The 23,626-nt window shown below is 41.9% G+C and overlaps 1 protein-coding gene across 5 annotated transcripts; it reads right to left on the reverse strand.

Moving 5' to 3' along the window:
* Window positions 1-1,933: 1,933 nt before the first annotated feature.
* On the reverse strand, window positions 1,934-23,604 carry ZNF570 (zinc finger protein 570). 5 transcript variants are annotated; one of them, XM_030822276.1, is made up of 6 exons: window positions 21,712-21,788; window positions 21,554-21,634; window positions 20,728-20,811; window positions 15,118-15,244; window positions 14,692-14,787; window positions 1,934-6,673 (listed from the first exon to the last, which is right to left on the reverse strand). In XM_030822276.1, exons 3-6 carry the CDS (start codon window positions 20,758-20,760, stop codon window positions 5,319-5,321), a joined length of 1,611 nt encoding a protein of 536 aa, XP_030678136.1. In that variant the 5' UTR covers window positions 20,761-20,811; window positions 21,554-21,634; window positions 21,712-21,788; the 3' UTR covers window positions 1,934-5,318. The 5 variants fall into 5 exon arrangements, with proteins under 5 accessions (XP_030678136.1, XP_030678137.1, XP_030678135.1 ...); XM_030822277.1 differs by lacking the exons at window positions 21,554-21,634; window positions 21,712-21,788 and adding an exon at window positions 23,535-23,604; XM_030822275.1 differs by having other exon boundaries at window positions 21,554-22,025.
* Between the last annotated feature and the right edge of the window lie 22 nt (window positions 23,605-23,626).

The raw sequence follows: 23,626 nt of genomic DNA on the forward strand, positions 1-23,626 counted from the left end.
AGATTTATACAGCACAGTCACATGATATGACATAGGCAGTTTTTATTTCCTTAACTACTTTCAGACACTATGTGGCCAGGCATGGTGGCTCATGCCTGTAATCCCAGCACTTTGGGAGGCTGAGGCGGGCAGATCACGAGGTCAGGAGTTCGAGACCAGCCTGGACAACATGGAGAAACCCTGTCTCTACTAAAAATACAAAAATTAGCTGGGCATGGTGGCGGGCACCTGTAATCCCAGCTGCTCGGTAGGCTGAGGCAGGATAATCGCTTGAACTGGGGAGGCAGAGGTTGCAGTGAGCCGAGATAGCGCTACTGTATCCAGCCTGGGTGACAGAGAAAGGCTCCGTCTCAAAAAAAAAAAAAAAAAAGAGACACTAAGCTATAGCTATATCTCTATCTAAAGGATATGAATGAGTGAATGAGGCAAAATAGGGAAGAGAAGGGCTTTAATTTTTTTTTTTTTTTTTTTTTTGAGACAGAGTCTCGCTCTGTTGTCCAAGCTGGAGTGCGGTGGCACGATTTCGGCTCACTGCTACCTCTGCCTCCCAGGTTGCGGTTCAAGCAATTCTCCTGCCTCAGCCTCCCGAGTAGCTGGGATTACAGGCACACGCCACCATGCCCAGCTAATTTTTGTATTTTCAGTAGAGATGGGGTTTCACCATGTTGGCCAGGCTGGTCTTGAACTCCTGACCTCGTGATCCACCCACCTTGGCCTCCCAAAATGCTGGAATTACAGGCATGAGCCACCGCGCCCAGCCGGGTTTTAATTTTTATCTACTGCTTTAACTTTCACTTCAGTGTGTTGGAGTGTGGTGGACAAGCACTCTCCCTCACTCTGCCATCCTGTTTCTTGTTGATATTTTCAACCATTCAGGTATGGATATCTGAAGCCTCTCTTTGACAGTGATAGACAATTTCCTTGATATTCTTAATTGCTTATTTTTCCATTGACTTATAAATGAGAAAAATATAATAAAAATGGGAAGCTATCAACAAATTCTGCTGGATATTGATTATAATCACAGTGACTAAGATAGGCATCCATTTTAAAATCCAGAGTTACTATGTATTTGTTTCTGTATGCTGCCTACCTATCTGAAGTAAATTTCTGTCTCTACCGCCTGCTTCTACTGTAACAGCCTCATGCCATTTTCCTTCCTGTTTCCTTTCACACCCCCAGTATATTCTATAAAATAATTTTTACTAAATACTGCTGTAAATTTAACATGTATTATGACAAATGCACGTAACAGTTCTAAAACAAAGAATTACCTCCCTTTAACATCTGAGAAAATTGAGTTCAGAAAGGATAGTAATTGGCCCACGAAAATTCTGGACACTTAGTACACAAAGGGAAATTAACAAATCATGGTGCATATACAATGGGGTCCTGAAAACAATAAGAATGATAATGGGAAAATTAGGCTTATAAAACCCTTAGCATAAAACGTCATTCTCAAACCAGTCAAACATGGAAAGATAGTCTTAAAATTGTTAACAATGGTTGCCTCTGCAAATAGACCATATATAAGCTTCTTTCTGAAGAAAATGGCGAATACAGGAATACCAGTGGCACACCTTGGGAATGGTAAGAAAGTAACTGACAGAGCACAGTGGCTCACACCTGTAATCCCAGCACTTTGGGAGGTTGAGGCAGGCAGATCACCTGAGGTCAGGAGTTCAAGACCAGCCTGGCCAACACGGCGAAACCCCGTCTCTACTAAATATACAAAAATTAGCTGAGTGTGGTGGTGTGTGCCTGTAATCCCAGCTATTTGGGAGGCTGAGGCAAGAGAATCGCTTGAACCTGGGAGATGGAGGTTGCAGTGAGCCGAGATCATGCCACTGCACTACAGTCTGGGTGACAGAGTGAGCCTCCATCTCAAAAAAAAAAAAAAGAAAAAAAAGAAAAGAACAGATAGAAGCAAACATCATTTAAATATTCTTTATTTTTGCATCATGAAATAGTTTAAATATACAGAAAGATACAGAGAGTAAGAACTGACTCATATACTCACAGCCAGCTTTATCAAATTTTAAGAATTGGCTATACAGTATTTGCTTATTTTTAAAAGAAATAAATAATTAAAGGTATTTTCATTTGCATCCTTTCCCCAATCTCATTTGTCTTTCTCCCTGCAGGTCACCACTGTTCTGAATCTGATGATTATTTTATGAATTCTTTTAGATTCGTTTTATATAGTATTTAGCCATGAAAAATATACGTAACACTAATTTGCATGTTTTGAAATTGTACATGTTATACTGTATTATACAAAATACTCTGTAGTTCAATTTCATTAATACTATTTTTGAGGTTTAACCATGTTGACAGAAATATCTCGTTATTCATTTTAGTTTGCATTCTTATCTTGTATTTAACCTAATGGTTAGATTACTTTCAACTTCACATTCTCACAAACAGTGCTGCAATGGACCATCATATATATCTCCTTGAAACACAAGGAGAGACTATGTAGAGGTTTAAACGTGGAATTGCTGGGTCAAAGATTATTCACATCTTCAACTTTACTAGACATTGCCAAATTATGCTAAACACAACTACTTCCAATAGCACCGTATGAGTGTTCCTATTGCTCCACATCTTTCCAGTAATTGGCACTCTAATGCTTTTGCCAATGTGATGATTTTGAAATAGTTCATTGTGATTTTATTTTGCATTTCCCTTACTACTAGTGAATCCCCTTACTACTAGTAATACCTCCAAATCCAATCTTTCTCTACTGGTATGAACCATCATCATATGCAGTTTCTACAAATAGATACGATAATTTTCTTGCTGCTCTTAAGAATTTATACCTCACAGATAATTTCAGAACAAACCTGTCAAGCTAAAGGGCAAAACAAAAACAAAAACAAACAAAAAACACAAACATTTTCGCTGGAATTGCAGTAAATTTGTTAATTAGGAAGAATCGCCAACTCTATTATATTGAGTCTCTGCAGTCTGGGCTATATAATGCTCCTTGATTTATTTTCTTGTTACTCTTCTGTGGTTCTGGGTTTAGAAAATCTACTGTTTTATATTTAAGTATTAATTATATGTCTCCACCTCTGGAATTTTACTCCATGAGAATGTGGCCTTTGTATTGCTGTCATTTCCTTATACCTAAAACAGTGTCTGACAAATAGTAATTACTCAGTATTAACAGAATGAATGCCTATATTAATATTTGTGTATCTATCTGTTTTCTTCCCTTAATCCCCTTTTGATTTCAATTTTGCAACCACTGGATAAAAAATTTTAAAACTTTACATTTTTCTATAGTATGGAACAGTTTACATGCCTTCTAAATTACCTGAATGTAACCATACAATTACCTGGGTGTAGTGCTTTTTTTTTCTTTTTTGAGATGGAGTCTCGCTGTATTGCCCAGGCTGGGGTGCAGTAGCATGATTTCGGCTCACTGCAACCTCTGTTTCCTGGGTTCAAGCAATTCTCTTGCCTCAGCCTCCTGAGTAGGTGGGATTACAAGCGTGCACCACCACACCTGGCTAATTGTTGTATTTTTAGTAGAGATGGGGTTTCATGTTAGGCAAGCTGGTCTTGAACTCCTGACCTCATAATCCACCCACCTGGGTCTCCCAAAGTGCTGGGATTACAGGAATGAGCCACTGCACCCGGCCAGGGTGTGGTGCCTATTTAAGGGGAAAACATGAATTTCTATGTTTATTGATGTTTTTGGTTAATTGTGACCATTTCTATTCCTTCCTTGATCTAAATATAAGTTCTGCATTCTTCCCAGTGAATTCCATTTTTCTTAATTGGCTTATCCAATTCATTATCTTTAGAAACTTCCTAAAACTGGCTGTCAGTGATATAGCTCCACTACCTGAGTTTATAACAACTACTAAGCTACAGTACAAAGACTGCCATTTATGTTCTAAAATTTTTAGATTTTCCAAATTCTGAACTGGTGTTTTGCAGGAATGCTCCCCTTTGTCCAATAAGGAATCTTGTTTTGTGAGGAGTAGATGAATTAATATATGTAGCGTATGTAAGACAGCGCCTGATGTGTAGTGGGCACTCAATACATGTTAGCTATTATCATTTATTGAATATCTGCTATATTTGATAGACTATATGAAGTACTTTACATGCAAATTTCTCATTTAATATGCATCAATCTACAACAGACACTATTTCACTTAATACTTACATTTCTAAAGTACAGTATCCTGTACTATTCCTATTTTAAGGTTTAAAGAAACCCTGAGGTTTAGATAAGCAAATTGCTCAAAGTCACACAATGCCATAATAGTGTTGGAGCTATGATTTTCCAGAATCTAAGCTCTTAGTCGCGGGAAGTGCCTAGTGCCCAAAGAAGACTGGAATAAAATAAGGTGTGTAACAACCAAATAACAAAAAGCCCCACAGACAATTTTAAAGGCTGTGAATATTAGTCTAAGAACAATAACAAGCAAAAAAAAAAAAAAAAAAGTTTTATCTGGAGATAGTAATATGTGTTTTCTTTTCTTTTTCCTTTTTTTTTTTTTTTTGAGAGGGAGTTGTGCTCTTGTCGCCCAGGTTAGAGTGCAATGGTGCCATCTTGGCTCACTGCAACCTCTGCCCCCCGGGTTCAAGTGATGATCCTGCCTCAGCCTCCAGAGTAGCTGGGATTACAAGCGTGCACCACCACACCCGGCTGTTTTGTATTTTTAGTAGAGACAGGGTTTTGCCATATTATTCTGGCTGGTATCAAACTCCTGACCTCGGGTGATCCACCTGCCTCAGCCTCGCAAAGTGCTGAGATTACAGGCATGAGCCACCATGCCCGGCCCATATGTGTTTTCTTATACTTTAAAAAGAACTGTTTGAGGCTGGGCGTGGTAGCTCATGCCTGTAATCCCAGCACTTTGGGAGGCCGAGACAGACAGATCGCTTGAGGTCAGAGTTCAAGACCAGCCTGGCCAACATGGCAAAACCCCAACTCTACTAAAAAATACAAAAATTAGCCAGGCATAGTGGTGCATGTCTGTAGTCCCAGCTACTCGGGAGGCTGAAGCATGAGAATTGCTTGAACCCTGGAGGCAGAGGTTGCAGTGAGCTGAGATCGTCTCACTGCACTCCAGCCTGGGCAACAGAGCAAGACATTGTCTCAAAAAGAAAAAAAAAAAAGAAAAAAAAGATCAGTTTGAGTGCATTGTGGGAAATGGATTTAAAGGTAGCAAAAATAAATACAGGAAGACATGTCTGAAAGCTATATTATAATCAGAGTAAGATGAATCAGACCAAGGTGACAACATTAAAGATAAAAAACAGTATAAATTCTAGAAACATTTAGGACTCAGGATCTATAGGACCTGGTGATTGACTGGGTTGGGTGGTGACAGTGACTCCCCAATGTGAATTCTCTGGTGATGAGCAAGGTGTGCATGCTGCCTGAAGGTTTTTTTGCATTCCTTACATTCATAGGGTCTCTCTCCAGTATGAATTCTCTGATGTTGGGCAAGGGATCCACAGTAACTAAAAGCCTTTCCACAAACAGTACATTCATAAGGTTTCTCTCCAGTATGAACTCGCTGATGTTGAGTAAGGGACGAGTCATTGCTAAAAGCCTTCCCACATTCGATACATTCATAGGGTTTCTCTCCAGTATGAACTCGTTGATGCTGAGCAAGGTAGGCAATCTGGCTGAATGCTTTCCTACATTCCTGACACTTATAAGGTTTTTCTCCAGTATGAATTCTCTGATGTTGAGCAAGGTGTGAATTCTGGCTAAAGGCCTTCCCACATTCCTTACATTCATAGGGTCTCTCTCCAGTATGTATTCTCTGATGTACAGTAAGGTATGCACGGAGACTAAATGCTTTCCCACAGACATTACATTCATAGGGTTTCTCTCCTGTATGAACTCTCTGGTGTTGAGCAATGGATGATCTGTTGCTAAATGCTTTCCCACATTCGATACATTCATAGGGTTTCTCTCCTGTATGAACTCTCTGATGTTGAGCAAGGTAGGCAAACTGGCTGAAGGCTTTTCGACATACCTTACATTCGTAGGGTTTTTCTCCAGTATGAACTCGCAGATGTTGAACTAGGTGTGCATTCTGACTGAAGGCTTTCCTACATTGTTTACATTCATAGGGTTTTTCTCCAGTATGAATCCTCTGATGTTGAACAAGATTTGATCTCTGGCTGAAGGCTTTTCCACACTCTATACATTTATAGGGTTTCTCTCCAGTATGAATCCTTTGATGAAGAGTAAGGGATGAACTCTGGCTGAAGACTTTTTCACAATCATTACATTTCAAAAGTTTCTTCTCTGCACAGACACTCTTGGGCTTAACAGCCATTAAATTTTTTTTAAAGCTTCTCTTTTGTGTGTCATGTTTATATACTTTCTCCTCTTTGGGGATTATCTTTTGTGTACAAAGCAGTGGGTTCTGATGAAAACTTCCCCAAGATTTATATTCTTGTTCTCTTTCATCAACAAGGGGTTCTTCATGAGTGATTATCTCTTCCTTGAAACACACCTTCTGATTCCCTGGTTGCCTTTCAAAATAGCCCTCATATTTCCACTCTTCTCTCAAACTGGAGTATTCAAGGTTATAGCTTGTAAGTGTTTCTATTATCTTCTGGGATTGATGTTCTTCATAGAAGTCCTGCTTTGGGGTTAATTCTTCAGTCTCACATATAGGCTCCCAGCCTGAAAAGTAATAATAAGAAAAAATGTCTCCTCTATTGAGTATCAGAAAGTACATTTAAGAAAGTACATCTGTAAAGTAAAATATGTGAATTAAATAGCAAAACCCACAGGAACACTGGCTTTTGCAGTTCTGAAGTGTACAAGAAGAGAAACTGAAAATAGGTCATACAGAAACCTAAGAAGGAATGATTAGAATTATAAAAGAAAAATCAGTAAATCTCAGAGCAGGAAGAAATTAGAGATGTGGTCAGAGTTGATTACAATTTTATGCCTGTATTAATAAAATAGACACTGAAATAGTCTCCATTCTTTTAGCTGCTTCATTCAAGAACATTCACTGAACAAATATTTACCTTTTGCCAGATACTGTTCTGATGCTTTTAATATCACAAAACAAAAATCTTTATCTTCAGGGATGTTATTTTCTTAGACGAGACAGAAAATAAGTGATAAATAAGTAAATTTCATTTTATGTTAGAAGATACTGAATGCTTCAGAGAAAGAAAATCAGGGTAGGGGATGTCATGGGTACTGATGAAATTAGAGCTAGGAATCATTAATAAGTTAACATTTAAGCAAAGATTTGAAGAAAGTGAAGAAGTCAGTCAGTCATTCAAGTCTCTGGGGAAAAAGCATTCAGGGAAGAGGCAGCAACTGGTTCAAAGGCCCAAAAGTAGTAACATGTCTACTATGTCTGGGGAATATTAAGAAGGCCAGTGTGGCTATAGAGTGAGTAGTAGGATATAAAGTCAGGAGGTAAAAGGTAATGAGATTATTTAAGCTTCACAGGCCTTCTAAGGAATTTGGCTTTTACTCTGAGAGGGATAGCATATTAGTCTGTTTTCACGTTGCTATAAAGACACTACCTGAGACTGGGTAATTTATAAACAAAATAGGGTTAATTGACTCACAGTTCTGCATGGCTGAGAAGGCCTTGGGAAACTTACAATCTTGGCAGAAGGTGAAGGGGAAGCAGGCACCTTCTTTACAAGGTGGCAGGAGAGAAGATGAGAGAGAGAGAGAGGTAGAAATTGGGGGCGATAGAGAAAGCAGGGGAAACTGCCACTTTTAAACCATCAGGTCTCATGAGAACTTCCTCACTATCATGAGAACAGCATGGGGTAAACTGCCCCCATAATCCAATCACTTTCCACCAGGTCCCTCCCTTAACACATGGGGATTACAATTCAAGATGAGATTTGGATGGGGACACAGCCAAACCTAACAGATGGTAATACAGTTCCATCCAAATCTCATGTTGAAATGTAATCCCCAATGTTGGAGGTGGGGCCTGGTGGAAGGTGACTGGATCATGGGGGTGGAGTCCTCATGAATGGTTTAGTACCATCCTGTTGGTACTGTTATGATAGTGAGTGAATTTTCATGAGATCTGGTCCTTTAAAAGCGTATGACACCTTCCCCTTCTCTCATGCGCTCCTGGCTTTTGCCAAGTGATGTGCCTGCTCTCTGTTCACCTTCTGCCATAATTGGAAGCTTCCTGAGACCTCCTCGGAGGAAGATGCCACTATGCTTTCTGTACAGCCTGCAGAAATGACAGCCAATTAAACCTCTTTTCGTAGAAATTACCCAGTCTCAGGTATTATATTTCTTTATAGCAGTGCAAGAATGGCCTAACACAGATGGAGACCCATTGAAGTAGTTTGAGTAGAGGAGTAATAGCTGGTTGCTGTTCCATGAAATCACCACAGAATGTGGTATATATGTACAATAGATTATTCAGCCTTAAACGAGGAGGAAATTCTGACATATGCTATAATACAGATATAACTTGAGGACATTACAGTAAGTGAAATAAGCCAGTCAGAAAAGGACAAATACTGTATGATTCCACTTATATGAGGTACCTAAAGTAGTCCAGCAATATAGCAGACTAGTTATAATGACAAATCTTCCTGGTACAAAAAAGCTTACAACTTTGTAGAAATAGAAAAACTTTCTTTTAGCTGCATTACCAAGCTGGCAAGAAATTAAGGTAAACTCTCAGAGGTCAAACAGACTGTAGAAGGCACTTTCAAGTAAGTAAGGTGGAACCGAAGCTGGGAGCATCAATTTATCTCTGGTGAGTTTGGTCTTAGGCACATCTAACTGGAGATTTAGGAAAAATAAACACAGAGAATGGGAGAGTAATAATATGTGAAGAGATAATAGCTGATAATTACCCAGAGTCCATTAACGGTCAGATAAAAAAATCACAATAAATCCCAACTACAGCAGCTGAAATTTACATCTAGATACACCACACTGAAAATACAGAATAACCAGGGCAAGAAGAAGAAAGTTCTTAAAAGTTGCAAGGAAGAATATATTAATGAAAACTGACTTCTCAAAAGCAAGAACAGAAGCCAGAAAAACATGGAATGGTATTTTTAAAGTACTCATAAAAATAATCTGTCACTGGGCACGATGGCTCACACCTGTAATCCCAGCACTTTGGGAGGCTGAGGAGGGCGGATCAAGAGGTCAGGAGTTTGAGACCAGCCTGGCCAACATAGTGAAACCCCCATCTCTACTAAAAATACAAAAAATTAGACGGGCATGGTGGTGCGCCCTGTAATCCCAGCTACTCAGGAGGCTGAGGCAGGAGAATCGCTTGAACCCAGGATGGGGAGGTTGCAGTGAGCCAAGATTGCACCACTGCACTCTGGCCCGGGCGACAGTGCAAGACTCCATCTCAAAAAAAAAAAAAAAAAAAAATCTGTCAATCTACGACTGACAGAGAAAGCTTCTTGTGTGCATGACGGCAAAACTAACATACAAATGAACAAAACAATAACAACAATAAAAGTTGATATGAATAGTATACCTCTAAAATATTTATAAAGAAGTTACTTCAAGAAAAAGTTCTGGGATAGAATGGTGAACAAGGAAAATGACAAACATGGATAATTTTTTTTTTTTTTTTTTTTGAGACAGAGCCTTGCTCTGTCACCCAGGCTGTAGTGCAGTGGCACGTTCTCAGCTCACTGCAGCCTTGAACTCCTGGGCTCAAGCGATCCTCCCACCTCAGCCTCCCAAGTAACTGGAACTACAGGCACACACCCCATACCCAGATAATTTTTGCATTTTTTAGAGACGGGGTTTCACCATATTGCCCAGGCTGGTCTCAAACTCCTGGACTCAAGTGATCAGCCTGCCTTGGCCTCCCAAAGTGCTGGGATTACAGCCATAAGCCACCACACCTAGCCAAAAGTGGATAAATCTAAACAACACTAAATGTAATAATCGTTTATTATACAACTTCATAAAGCAAAATAATTGTTTATGGGATTTAAGAAAAACAAGGAATAACTGAAATGAGGGTAAGTGAAGTTAAGACAGTGTAAGGTTCTTGGTGGTTTTTGTTTTTGTTTTTTTGAGATGGAGTTTTGCTCTTGTTGCCCAGGCTGGAGTGCAGTGGCGCAATCTTGGCTCACTGCAACCTCCACCTCCTGGGTTCAAGTGATTCTCCTGCCTCAGCCTCCCGAGTAGCTGGGACTGCAGGCACACGCCACCACGCCCAGCTAATTTTTGTATTTTTAGTAGAGACGGGGTTTCACCACGTTAGCCAGGCTGGTCTCCATTTCTTGACCTCGTGATCCACCCACCTTGGCCTCCCAAACTGCTGGGATTACAGGCGTGAGCCACTGTGCCTGGCCAGGTTCTTGTATTTTTAGTGGTCAAATATAAAGATTAGAATTAACTTTAGGTGCCGGGCACGGTAATCCCAGCACTTACGCTTGTAATCCCAGCACTTTGGGAGGCCGAGGCAGGCGGATCCTGAGGTCAGGAGATCGAGACCACGGTGAAACCCTGTCTCTACTAAAAATACAAAAAATTAGCCGGGCGTGGTGGCGGGCGCCTGTAGTCCCAGCTACTCAGAGAGGCTGAGGCAGGAGAATGGCGTGAACCCGGGAGGCGGAGCTTGCAGTGAGCCCAGATTGCGCCACTGCACTCCAGCCTGGGCGACAGAGCAAGACTCCATCTCAAAAAAAAAAAAAAAAAGAATTAACTTTAGGTTTTGTTAAGGTGATTATAAATGTTAGATTTTCTAAGGTAACCAGTACAGAATAGAAATAGATTGTATAACATTCAAATTAGGAGACAGAGAAAAACCAAGAAACAAGAAAAATTCAAAAAGGCACAATTTATAAAAGAAAGTGAGATAGTGGAAAATAAATCCAAGTCTATTAATGGTACCAAAAAATTTAACTGACCACCATCATTTGGTTAAAAGATAAAGGTTATCAGACTGGATTTTTAAAAATGTTTATCCAAATACTGCTTATAAAAGAAACACATAGCAAGTCGGAGAATAAAGGAGTAGAAAAAAACTACATCAAGTAAATATTAACAAAAGGCAAATACAGCTATAACAATATTAAGCGAACTCTTTTTGCTTAATCAGATAATCATTAGATTTAAAGAGAATAACAATAATATAAGAATTCACTAGAAAAATAAAATATTCAAAAAACATATGACTAAACAAAATACCTTCAAAATATAAAAAACTGCTGTTACAATTACAAGAAAAAAACTTATGTATTTACCACCAGAGTAGAAGTTTCTTTTACATGTCGCCCAGTAACTGATGGCTCAAAGACATTTTTTTTAAATCCATAAGGACATAGAAGATTTGACCAGCACAGTTAATGAGCTTAATCTAATGAGCAAATATCAAACACTGTATTCAACAACCAGAAAACACATACTATTTTCAAGGACACATAGAATATTTACCAAAACCAGCCCTAAGAAATAAGGCAAGTCTCAAAATACTTTCAAAAAATGTATATTAAAGAGATCCCATTCTCTAACCATCATACAATTAAACAAGTACCAAACAAAAGCCTTCAATTTCAAACTTCTAAATAATTCACGGATCAAGAAATCATTGACAACCAGAAAAATAATGGACAACTTCATCTAATAAGTTTGAAAACTTACATCAAAACTAAAAATATTTAGAAAAAAATACCCTAATTGACTCTAGGAGAAATAGAAAACCTAGAATTTTAGAACATATCAAATTGAATGATTAGTTTAAATTCTTTCAACAATAAAAATTCCAAGCCAAGATGAACAAAGTTCTACCAAACATTCAAAAAACAAATAATTTTTATTTTACACAAATGTTTCTAAGGAAGAAAAAGAGAATTTACAAGACTAATCAACCTTGATTCCGAAATCTGACAAGAAAGGAAAACTGAAGATCAAATTCACTAATAAATACAGACGCAAAACACCCAAACAAAATATTGGCAAATAGCAACTAGCAAAAAGTGGAAAAGATATAAAGATGGGTTTAACTTGGGAATGCAATGTTGGTTCAACATTTGAAAATGTATGTAATTTACCACATTAAGAGGTTAAAAACTAAAACCTATTAAGAGGTAAAATCACCCACAGATGGAGAAAAACATTTGTTAAAACTCAAAAGCTTTCCACAATGAAACTCTAGCAAACAGGAATGAAAGGGTATGTACCAAAAACTTTTAAACATCAAAATTATTAAAAAACAAAATGCTAAAGTATTCTTATTAAGCCAGAAGTGGACAAGAATGCCTGTTATCACTACTTCGATTCATATGATACTGGAGATACAACAAAGGCAACAGATAAAGAAATTAAGGTATAAGAATTGAAAATGAAGAAACTGCCATTATTCACAAATATGTCTACTTATACATAAAATCCAAACATATCTAAAAATATTATTGACAGGAGAGATTGGCAAGGTTGCTGGATATAAGGCCAATGTATACAAAGTTAATTTCATTTCTATATATGAGCAACAAACAGGAAATATAAATAACATTTAACACAGCAACAAAACTAATATGTTTAATGTTTACAATTAATCTAACAGAAGATGTGCAAGCCTTTTTGAGAAAATTATAAAACACTGAAAAAAGTGAAAAAACCTAAATAAATGGAGAGCTATACCATGTTAATGAATTTTTAAAATTTTCAGAATTGATTACAGAATAAACAAAATTTGAATCAAAAGTTAAAATTTGAATCAAAAGTTAACAGCATTTTGTTGTTTTCTGATAGAAATTTACAAGTTGACCCTAAACTTGTATTGATGTCCAAAGGGCAAACAAGAAATTCTAAAGAATTTAAACAAGCTGTAGAGATTTTCCCTAGCAGATAATTATCCTTCTAATAAACTATTTTTATTAAGATAGTGTGGTACTGGTATAAGGAAACAGAGATCAATGAAATCGAATAAAGCTTAAAGTCAAACCCATATATAGACTAAAACTTGATATATTAAGAGGTAACATTCAGAAAAACAGGCAGAGGGAGCATTTATTCAAAAAATATCTGGGACATTTTGTTTTCTGTAAGATACAGAAATTAAATTCTTACTTAAAATAATCCTCAAAAGTAAGTTCCAATTGGATTATGGACCTACATATAAAAGGACAATCTTTAAAAGACTATTTTCAGATATCTATATGAACACAGAACATAGAAAGGTTTCTTAAAGTATCAAAAACATAAGCTACAGGCTGGGTGCAGTGGCTCACATCTGTAATTCCAGCACTTTGGAAGGCCGAGGCAGGCGGATCACCTGAGATCAGGAGTTGGAGACCAGCCTGGCCAACATGGTGAAACCTTGTCTCTACTAAAAATACAAAAATTAGCCAGGCGTGGTGGTAGGTGCCTGTAGTTCCAGTTATTCGGGAGGCTGAGGCAGGAGAATCACTTGAACCCAGGAGGCAGAGGTTGCAGTGAGCTGAGATCACGCCACTGTACTCCAGCCTGGGCGACAGAGCGAGACTCTGTCTCAAAAAAAAAAAAAAAAAAAAAAGCTACAAATACACACACACACACACAAACACACACGACAACCTCCCTCACAATGAGCACCTTAGGAAAAATCACACATGCAAACTGTTTTTCCTCTTCTCTCGCACCACAACAATAAACACAGAAGGCTTCTGTGACTGAATGTGACGATTTCTCTCCACCAACAAGCAAGCAATGAATTCTGCAGTGGGTGTCCTCTACCTCAGCTCTATTCTGATACTATCTACCTGGAGATAGCATCAGATCCCTCAGGTTGAGGACTCAGTCCCCAAGACTGCCTACACTTCTGATGCTCTGTAGAGCTCAAAAATTTATAAGAGGCCAGGTGCAGTGGTTCATGCCTATAATCCTAGCACTTTGGAAGGCTGAGGCAGGCAGATCACGTGAGGTCAGGAGTTTGAGACCAGCCTGACTAACATGGAAAAACCCTGTCTCTATTAAAAATACAAAAATTAGCTGGGCATGATGGCGTGTGCCTGTAATTCCAGCTCCTCGGGAGGCTGAAACAGGAGAATTGCTTGAACCTGGGAGGCGGAGGTTGCGGTGAGCCGAGATCGCACCATGCACTCCAGCTTGGGTGACAGAGCGAGACTCGGGTCTCAAAAAAAAAAAAGAAAAAAAGGCCGGGCGCGGTGGCTCACGCCTGTAATCCCAGCACTTTGGGAGGCCGAGGCGGGCATATCACGAGGTCAGGAGATCGAGACCATCCTGGCTAACACGGTGAAACCCCGTCTCTACTAAAAATACAAAAAAAAAAAAAAAACCTAGCTGGGCATGGTGGGAGCCTGTAGTCCCAGCTACTCTGGAGGCTGAGGCAGGAGAATGGCATGAACCCAGGAGGCGTAGCTTGCAGTGAGCTGAGATTGCACCACTGCACTCCAGCCTGGGCGACAGAGCGAGACTCTATCTCAAAAAAAAAAAAAAAAAAGTTTATCAGACTACTAAAAGATTTTTTAAAGACTGAGAGGCTTATGAAACTCAGAGGGGATGGGACTTATTAGAAAGGAGATAGGAAAGTGAGAGAATTGAAATAATTAAAAATAACAAATGTGGGAGAACATCCTAAATGGCCCCAAATTTTTATGAAGACCTAGAACATTTGAGAAGAGTTTGGAAGCCTGAAGAGTGAAGAGGTGATACCTTTGAGTCAAGCTGAGCTGTCACGTGCAAAGATTTTTGCCAATTTCCTCTTCACTAACCTGAGCACAAGCCTTTTGTCAGCTCTCTCTTCACCATCCAGGGTGCTTTTCCTTGTTCCAACAATAATATCACACTTGGTTTGGAAAAGCAAAGTCCTGCAAATACGAAAAAAAAAGTAGAATTTGGTCATGCTGTGGATATTCCAGAACTCACATTCAATCCTTAGATTATCGGGGAAAAGGGAGTTTACAGTAAGCAAAAAGAGAAATGTGTAAAGGACATGTATTAGAAGGATAAGGAAGATGAAGCTTCAGGCATAGGCCAAGAATATGTTCACTGCCAAGTCCACAAACACTAAGCCATTTGTTTGGCATAGGCAGCAGACATTCAGCCAAATTTTGCAGATAGTATCCAAAAATTCACAATAGTGGTAGCAAAGAGCCCCTTTTGAGCAGAAGCTCAATTTTGCAAGAAGATATCCTTACCCAGTGATACCAAGATCCTGTAGTTCTCCAGCATCACATTACTATACAGATGTCTTTGAGAAGAATCCAGACAATCCCATTCCTCTTGGGAGAAGTCTACAGCCACATCTCTGAAGGTCACCAACTCCTGAAATGAAATAAATGAAAGAACCTTTATCTCTTACCATATTCACCTCATTTCCTCTGCCCTAGGCACACTGGACTCTCTCTGATATTACATCCTCAAATATGTAACCATGTTATCATATTTGTACTCAGGGCCTTTGTATATCTCAGATTATTCCAGTATAAAATAGCAATGCTTCTACCCCAATTCCCTATTTCCTAACCCTCCTTTATTTTTCTCCACTGCACTTAATTATTTTATCCATTGCCTGTTCTTCACCCTCCTCAACTAAAATTTAAGCTCCATGAGGGCAGAGTATGTTTTGGCTTTGGTCACTGCTTTATCCCCAGGTACAGAATAGAACCTGGCATACGTGAAGTATTCAAATACTGACTCAGTTGAATTAATCAATGAGTGGTTTGAAGAAAATTTCAAGAAGCGAAAAAGGGATCAAAAATAATCCCAGAAAGTATTCGCTATCTCTCTGAAAACTGTGCTAGACCAAGCAGAGCAGAGCATCAATTCCATTAAAATTAAAATAATTTAATCCAGAGTTCTCAAAATTTTGTGTAAAGAAATGGGTGTTCTACTCATAATATTGCTTCTGCCTACAGGGGTTAGAGAAAGTTCTTAAAAACTTGACGCTGAGCTGGGCTCACGCCTGTAATCCCAACACTTTGGGAGGCCGAGGTGGGTGGATCATCTGAGGTCAGGAGTTTGAGAACACCCTGGCTAACATGGTAAAACGCTGTCTCTACTAAAAATACAAAAATTAGCCAGGTGTGGTGGCACATGCCTGTAGTCCCAGCTACTCCAGAGGCTGAGGCAGGAGAATCGCTTGAACACAGGAGGCGGAGGTTGCAGTGAGCCAAGATTGTGCCACTGCACTCCAGCCTGGGCAGCAGGGCGAGACTCCATCTCAAAAAAACAAACAAAAACAAAACAAAACAAAAAAAACTTAATGCTGCTGTGATGCCATTGGATTCCAGGTTTCTATAATGTGACCACTTGCTGATGAAACAAACATACATTATATGTGTATGTATTAATTTTTTACAAAATTAAAAGATGTGAACCTGTCAATGCAACTTTTTGCATTTGACACGATTTTGTTACAGTTAAAGAAACTGTCTCTAGGCTGGGCGAGATGGCTCACACCTGTAATCCCAGCACTTAGGAGGCTGAGGCAGGTGGATCACTTGAGGTCAGGAGTTCCAGAACAGCCTGGCCAACATGGTAAAACGCTGTCTCTACTAAAAATACAAAAATTAGCTGGGTGTAGTCATGCGCACCTATAATCCCCAGTACTCGGGAGGCTGAGGCAGGAGAATCGCTTAAATCCGGGAGGCAGAGGTTGTGGTGAGCTGAGATTGGGCCACTGCATTCCAGCCTGGGCAACACAGCAAGACTTTGTCTCAAAAACAAAACAAAACAAAACAAACTATCTCTACAGAAGCAAAATTCTTCAAGTGCAATGCTCAGTCACCTTTTTTCTTACTTAATTATAGGAAGTAGGTAAATCTCTCCCTCTCTGCTCCTGCTAACAATGCTTCCTAAAATGTTTTCCTTAGCTTATATAAATATATATTATAAATGTATAAATATTTATGTATGACATACATATTTTCCACTGATTCTTTATAGTCAACAAAAATAATTTCTATGTCAACATAGGAGCTTAAATTCTGATCTTAAAATATTTCACCCCTAATAAATACTTGGTTTCAAAATCCATTCACAATTATCATCAAACCAGTCTGACGCAAAACTACGGTTCCCACTTTTTCCTGTTTTCTTTTTACCCTTAAAGAAACATGGCTTCCAGCTGAGAGGACGACTTCCCCTGATGCCCTGTCACTGATGAATGTTTTATTCCCCACATTCCTTGTACCACAGCACCTGAAGGTGAGGCAGGTCACCTCTTTGCTCTTGTTTCCAAAACATTTCCTCCTCCCTAAAAGAAATCTAGTTTTAAACCTCATGAAATTAGAATATGTCAATCACAATCCCTCCTTGTGATAGTTATCTACTAATTTCTGATAGACACCAGTTCTTTGTCATTCCTTAAATTCTTCAGCACCTGACTCACTGTCACTCTCTTCAATGCCATTCCTATCATTCTTTGGTCACTTCGATACCCACATAAATAATACTCCCCACAACCTGGCCTGTTAGTTCTCTGACTCCTCTCTCCTGGAATAGTCTTATCCTCTACGCTTCTACAGTCATTCATTTCCCTGGTCATAACCCAGACCTTGTCAGTACCAGTCAGTACCAAACCCTTCATAACCTCAATTATCCCACTCTGACTTCTACCTCCTATACCTCAACTGTGGCCCTTTGATACCCCAAACTGGATAGTTATTTGACTCCACCAGAAGTCAAATTCTGGAGAAGTACAATTCACTGATCTTACCACTTTTTACCACTTTTTCACTGCTCCTCATCCCCGAGTACCCTCACTTCCCAGCACAACCACCTGTTATAATCACCCCCCGCATATGCCCTTATCTTCTCTGCCCCTCTCTCACTGAACTGTACTCACTTGGTTAAACCACAGCCATCTTTCTGCTTACTCTGTGCCTGTACCCTGCATAGCTGAACTCTGCTGGAGAAAATCATACCAACCATGCTAAGTAGTCTCACTTTAAATTCATGATCACTTAACCTCAAGTGGGCGGAAATGCTGCATGATACATTTCCCTAGTCCATTCATCCCTTCACTCTGCAAAATGACCATTTGATACTGTCCCCTCCCTCCTCACACCTTCAAGATCTCCTTCCCCATGCTCACTCTCAGCTGATAATCTTACTTTTTCTCTGAGAAAACAAAACCCATTGAAAGATAATTCCCACAAATTCCCACCACATCTACACATCCACCCGCACCTGTGCTTGTACACCCTAACATGCCCTTATTCCTATAACTGAACAACCCACTTTCCTAGAAAAGGCCAAACACTTAGCTTCTCTCACCTACTTAAGCACATTGTTCCAGCAATTCCTTTTTCTCTATTCATCTTCAAATTTCCCTTTCTACTGAATCGTTAACATCAGCCTGCCAACATATATCCATCTTTCTGAAATCTTGTCAATTATGACTTTCTCCTTCAGTTACCACCCATTTCTCTCCTTTTTTTTTTTTTTTTTGAGACGAAGTTTCGCTCTTGTTGCCCAGGCTGGAGTGCAATGGCACGATCTCAGCTCACCGCAACCTCTACCTCCCAGGTTCAAGCGATTCTCCTGCCTCAGCCTCCTGAGTAGCTGGGATTACAGGTATGCGCAACTACGCCCGGCTAATTTTTTGTGTTTTTTAGTAGAGACGGGGTTTCTGCATGTTGATCTGACTGGTCTCGAACTCCTGACCTCAGGTGATCCTCCCGCCTTGGTCTCCCAAAGTGCTGGCATTACAGGCGTGAGTCACTGTGCCCGGGTCTCTCCTTCTCTTATAGCTAAACTTTTTGAAAGGGTTGTCTATGCTTTCTATTATTTCCACTCACCCCCTGCCTATAAATAATGACATCATACAACTTATGTATTAACAGGATCACTTTGGCTGCTCCATTGAGAACAGACTAAAAGAGAAGAAGAGTGGAGGTAGAGAGAGAAGTTAGGAGAGTACCACAGTAACACAGGTGAGAGATGATGGTCAAAACATAATGGAAGCAGTGGTGATAGTAAAAAGTACCCTGGGCCGGGCGCAGTGGCTCACGCCTGTAATCCCAGCCTTTGGGAGGCCGAGGCAAGCAGATAACAAGGTCAAGAGATAGAGACCATCCTGGCTAACATGCTGAAACCCTGTCACTACTAAAAATACAAAAATTAGCTGGGCGTGGTGGCGCGTGCCTGTACTCAGGAGGCTGAGGCAAGAGAATCGCTTGAACCAGGGAGAGGCGTAGGTTGCAGTGAGTCGAGATTGTGCCATTGCACTCCAGCCCGGGCGACAGAGCAAGACTCCGTCTCAAAAAAAAAAAAAAAAAAAAAAAATAGTAGTCTGATTCTGGATGTATTTTGAAGTCTCTAATTTCCTGATGGAAGATTTTTAGCTTAAGCAATGGAGCCAGGGAAGTATGTAAGAGTTTCCTAGTTGAGTTCCCTAATTCTATCCTTGTCCCATTCAGTTTACTCTCAGTAGCAGCCAGAGTGATCCTACCAAAATGAAAATCAGTTCATGTCACTCATGTTCCAAAACCACCAATAGCTCATTTCACTCCATTTGTAAGATGTTTGCATTTGTCATATCTCTTATGCAACCAAATGAAGATGTAAGCAGTCAGGTATACAACTCTAGAGTTCAAGAGAGAGGTCTGGGCTGTATACAATTTGGTAGTTGTTGGCATATACATGGTATTTGAGGCTATGAGACAGGATGAGATCACCAAGGTAGTAAGTGTAGAGAACAGGATGAGGGACTAAGACCTGTGACACCCAGTGGTAATGGGTGCTTACTAAAAATTAGAATGAATGAACGTTGTTTGGTTAGGGACTAGAGTGACGAAGTTGGTCTGTATCCATATCTGAGGGAACAGTATCCCAGGCAGAGAGAATACCAAGTGCAAGGCCATGCATTAAGAATGTACTCACTGGCGGCTGGGTGCGGTGGCTCACGCCTGTAATCCCAGCACTTTGGGAGGCCGAGGCGGGCGGATCACGAGGTCAGGAGATCGAGACCATCCTGGCTAACATGGTGAAATCCCGTCTCTACTAAAAATACAAAAAATTAGCCGGGCATGGTGGTGGGCGCCTGTAGGCCCAGCTACTCGGGAGGCTGAGGCAGGAGAATGGTGTGAACCTGGGAGGCGGAGCTTGCAGTGAGCCTAGATAGTGCCACTGTACTCCAGCCTGGCGACACAGCAAGACTCCGTCTCAAAAAAAAAAAAAAAAAAAAAAAATGTACTCACTGGCCAGGCATGGTAGCTCACGCCTGTAATCCCAGCACTTTGGGAGGCCGAGGCGGGTGGATCACCTGAGGTCTGGAGTTTGAGACCATCCTGGCCAACATGGTGAAACCCCGTCTCTACTAAAAATACAAAAATTAGCTGGGCATGATGGCGCACACCTATCGTCCCAGCTACTTGGGAGGCTGAGGCAGGAGAATCGCTTGAACCCGGAAGGTGGACGTTGCCGTGAGCCATATTGCACCACTGCACTCCAGCCTGGCAACAGAGTGAGACTCTGTCTCAAAAAAAAAAAAAAGAATAAATAAGAATGTACTCACCACATTACAAGGAAGCAAATGTTGCTGGAAGTGAGTGACTGAGTTAAAGACAGGGTGAGAAAAATTAGATGAAGTCAGAGGGACAGTCAAGGACCAGATTATGCAGGGCCCTGCAGATCAAGACAAGGACTTACACGTTTATCTTGAATAAGATGGGAATCCAGTGGAGAGTATTGGTAAGTGACATGACTGGTTACCCAGAAACGTTTCAGCAGAAGGAAAATTAGTACCTGCTTGTCTTGAAAAGCAGACAAGTATTCAGGAAATAGAGAAAACACCAACACACCTGGTACATGGCTTTAAGAAGCCCAACAGCCATTCTTTCTTCCTCCTGGCTCTTCTCTTGGGAAATAGCAGTGGCCTCAGATGACTGAGATGGGGAAAAGAACATGAGAAACTAGACTTTTCTTGCAGCATCCAGAATCACCAGTCTAGACTTTTTAGGATTCTCTTTCCTCCTCTTGCAACCTTCCCTCCAATAGAGAGAGCATAATGGAGACCTAGGAATTTGTTTGCATACAATTTAACTGATGCCTAAATCATTTCCCAATTCCTTAGCTTAACAACAGATGTTCTCGGCTTTACAAATAGACTCAGAGGAATGGAAGCTTTCACATAAAGACACAGAACTAACAAATAAGAGCACCAACATCAAATAAAAGAGGACCTGACCTCACAATCGTCTCCAATAAATCAGTGATTCTGAAATTTGGTGGCACATTGATATGATTTGGGCTGGCTTTAAAAGCCTCTCAGTGGCACACAGTATCTCACTCAATCCCCCACATAATCAGAGTCTAAAAAACTACAAGTGCTAGCCACCGTCTTACCCACGCCACAGTCAGAGGCCATGGGTATGGACTGTCTCACACGGGCACCCTTTCCCATACCGGCAAGGCTCAGACACCAGGGTATCTATCACAAGCGACAATCTCACAACCCACTCACAAACAGGCCGCGGGTATTGGCCCAACAAGGTGCAGCGAACACTCGCCCGCTCCCATCCCAACTCACAGCCTCACACTCCACGGTGCCATTGACTTCCTCGCACCCAGTCACACAGGACGTGGACAGGCACACGAGGTGACAGCCTCGCACTGAACGGTACCAACCTCCACTCGCACCGGAGTCACACAGATGGCCTGGGACGAGCTTCCGGAGACCCACACGCCACTCCTCAGCCCACTCCCTACCTGCAGAACAGAACTGGTGTTAGATCCCCTTCCCGCCCCGAAGGCTCGGGGAATCTGCACTCGGGTCTCACCCCTACCCTTAGTTGGATGGAATCCAGCCCCTACGGGCCGGGAAAGAAGCGCCTCAGCTGCCTCCGCCCCCGGAGGACACAAAGGGGCCGCCGGCCCAGCTCCCGCGGGCTCCTCTGGGAAACGTAGTCCGGAATAGAGAAGGTCGCGGCGCCGCAGTGTCTGGCAGCAGCGGTGCAGCTCCGCGCAGGGTTTGTAACACTGCCTCCTGCCCACCAGGTCCTCCCACGCTGGCCTCTCCTTGGCCTTCCAGAGACCCCGAAAGTCCGGATTCCCTGCAGCTCCGAGCCTGGCCCGGTCACAGGGACGGGGCCCAGCGTCACACTACACGGGCTGGTGTGGAAGTGCGCAGGCACAAACGCTCCGCACGCCTCCCTTAGCAACCAGGGCGGGGAGTTGAGAACCGCGGGTTGGCCGCAGGGAAAAGGTTTGTGCGTGGGAACGCGCTAGTGGCGCGTCTACTCAAAATGGGTGGGAGGCGAATTCCTAGAATTGTGCTGGATACCCGAAAAAAGTTGGGAGGGGAGCGGGGGGCGGTGCAGGGAGGTAAACTGCGCAAGCGCACCGCACTCCTGGCAGTCTTCCCATCCGCTATCCTCCGCCAGGCGCGGTGGCTCATGCCTGTAATCCCAGCACTTTGGAAGGCCGAGGCGGGCAGATCACGAGGTCAGGAGGTCGAGACCAGCCTGACCAACATGGTGAAACCCCCGTCTCTACTAAAAATACAAAAAAATTAGCCGGGCGTGGTGGCACGCGCCTTAAGTCCCAGCTACTCAGGAGGCTGAGGCAGGAAAATTGCCTCAACCTGGGAAGCGAAAGGAGGCGGAGGTTGCAGTGCGCCGAGATCGCGCCACTGCACTCCAGCCTGAGCGACAGAGCAAGACTCCGTCTTAAAAAACAAACAGAAACCTCGTGACCTCAAATGATCCGTCCGCCTTGCCCACCCAAAGTGCTGGGATCACAGGCATGAGCCACCGCGTCCGGCCTATTATCTCTTTATTAAAGGTATTAAGACCGGCCCCGTGCGGCTCATGCCTGTAATCCCAGCACTTTGTGAGGCCCAGGCGGGAGGATCGCTTGAGCTCAGGAGTTCGAGACCAGCCTGGGCAACATAGCGAGACTTCACCTCTACTAACAAACAAAAATCAGCCGGGCAGGGTGTCCCGTGATTGTAGTCCCAGTTACTCGGAAGGCCGAGGCAGAGAATCGCTTGAGCCCGGGAGTTCGAGGCTGCAGTGAGCCAGCATCGCGCCGCTGCACTCCAGCGGCACCAAAGTGAGGCTCTGCCTCAAAAAATAAAAATAAAAAAAGACGAAAGGCATAGAGAAGTTAAGTACCTAGTGTGAGATGACACAGCTAGTAAGGCCAAGTCTGTTTAGAATCCAGGCGGTCTGGCCACACTACTTTTCGCTCACGATCCGGGGTCATGAAATCCAATAACACTGTCACACTCACAATCGAGAAGTCCAGGAAGAACAAATACATGCACGTTGTCTCTGACAAAACTGCAAGGTCAGAATCAAACAGCCACAAGAATATAAAACGCGACCATGGTCACACAAAGGTCGCATATTCGCACGACCTCAGATGTCACTGGACAGGGTCTCTCGCCCTGGAAACCCCACTCCAAATTCCACGGCCGAAGTTTCACAGATAGTCACACTACGTCACTCCTCCCTGTTCTAGCCGCTGCCAGGACCCTAAGGCTCCAGCTGACCCGGCCTTCACTGGCCCTTGAGCTCTTACCACCTTCACCCCGCTGTATTCTAGTCTCAGGTAGAGACCCAAAAAGACGGAACTAAACACAATGAGCCGGGCTTCCTTCACTGACCTTGCGAACCTGCAGCTCAAGCCGACTGTAAGAAGGAAGCGCCTTTTTGCAGGTGGGGTCGGGGGGAGTAGGGCCGCGAAGGCCTCTGGGAA

Source organism: Nomascus leucogenys, chromosome 11 (assembly GCF_006542625.1).
Source record: "Nomascus leucogenys isolate Asia chromosome 11, Asia_NLE_v1, whole genome shotgun sequence".
NCBI classification, from domain to species: Eukaryota; Metazoa; Chordata; class Mammalia; order Primates; family Hylobatidae; genus Nomascus; species Nomascus leucogenys.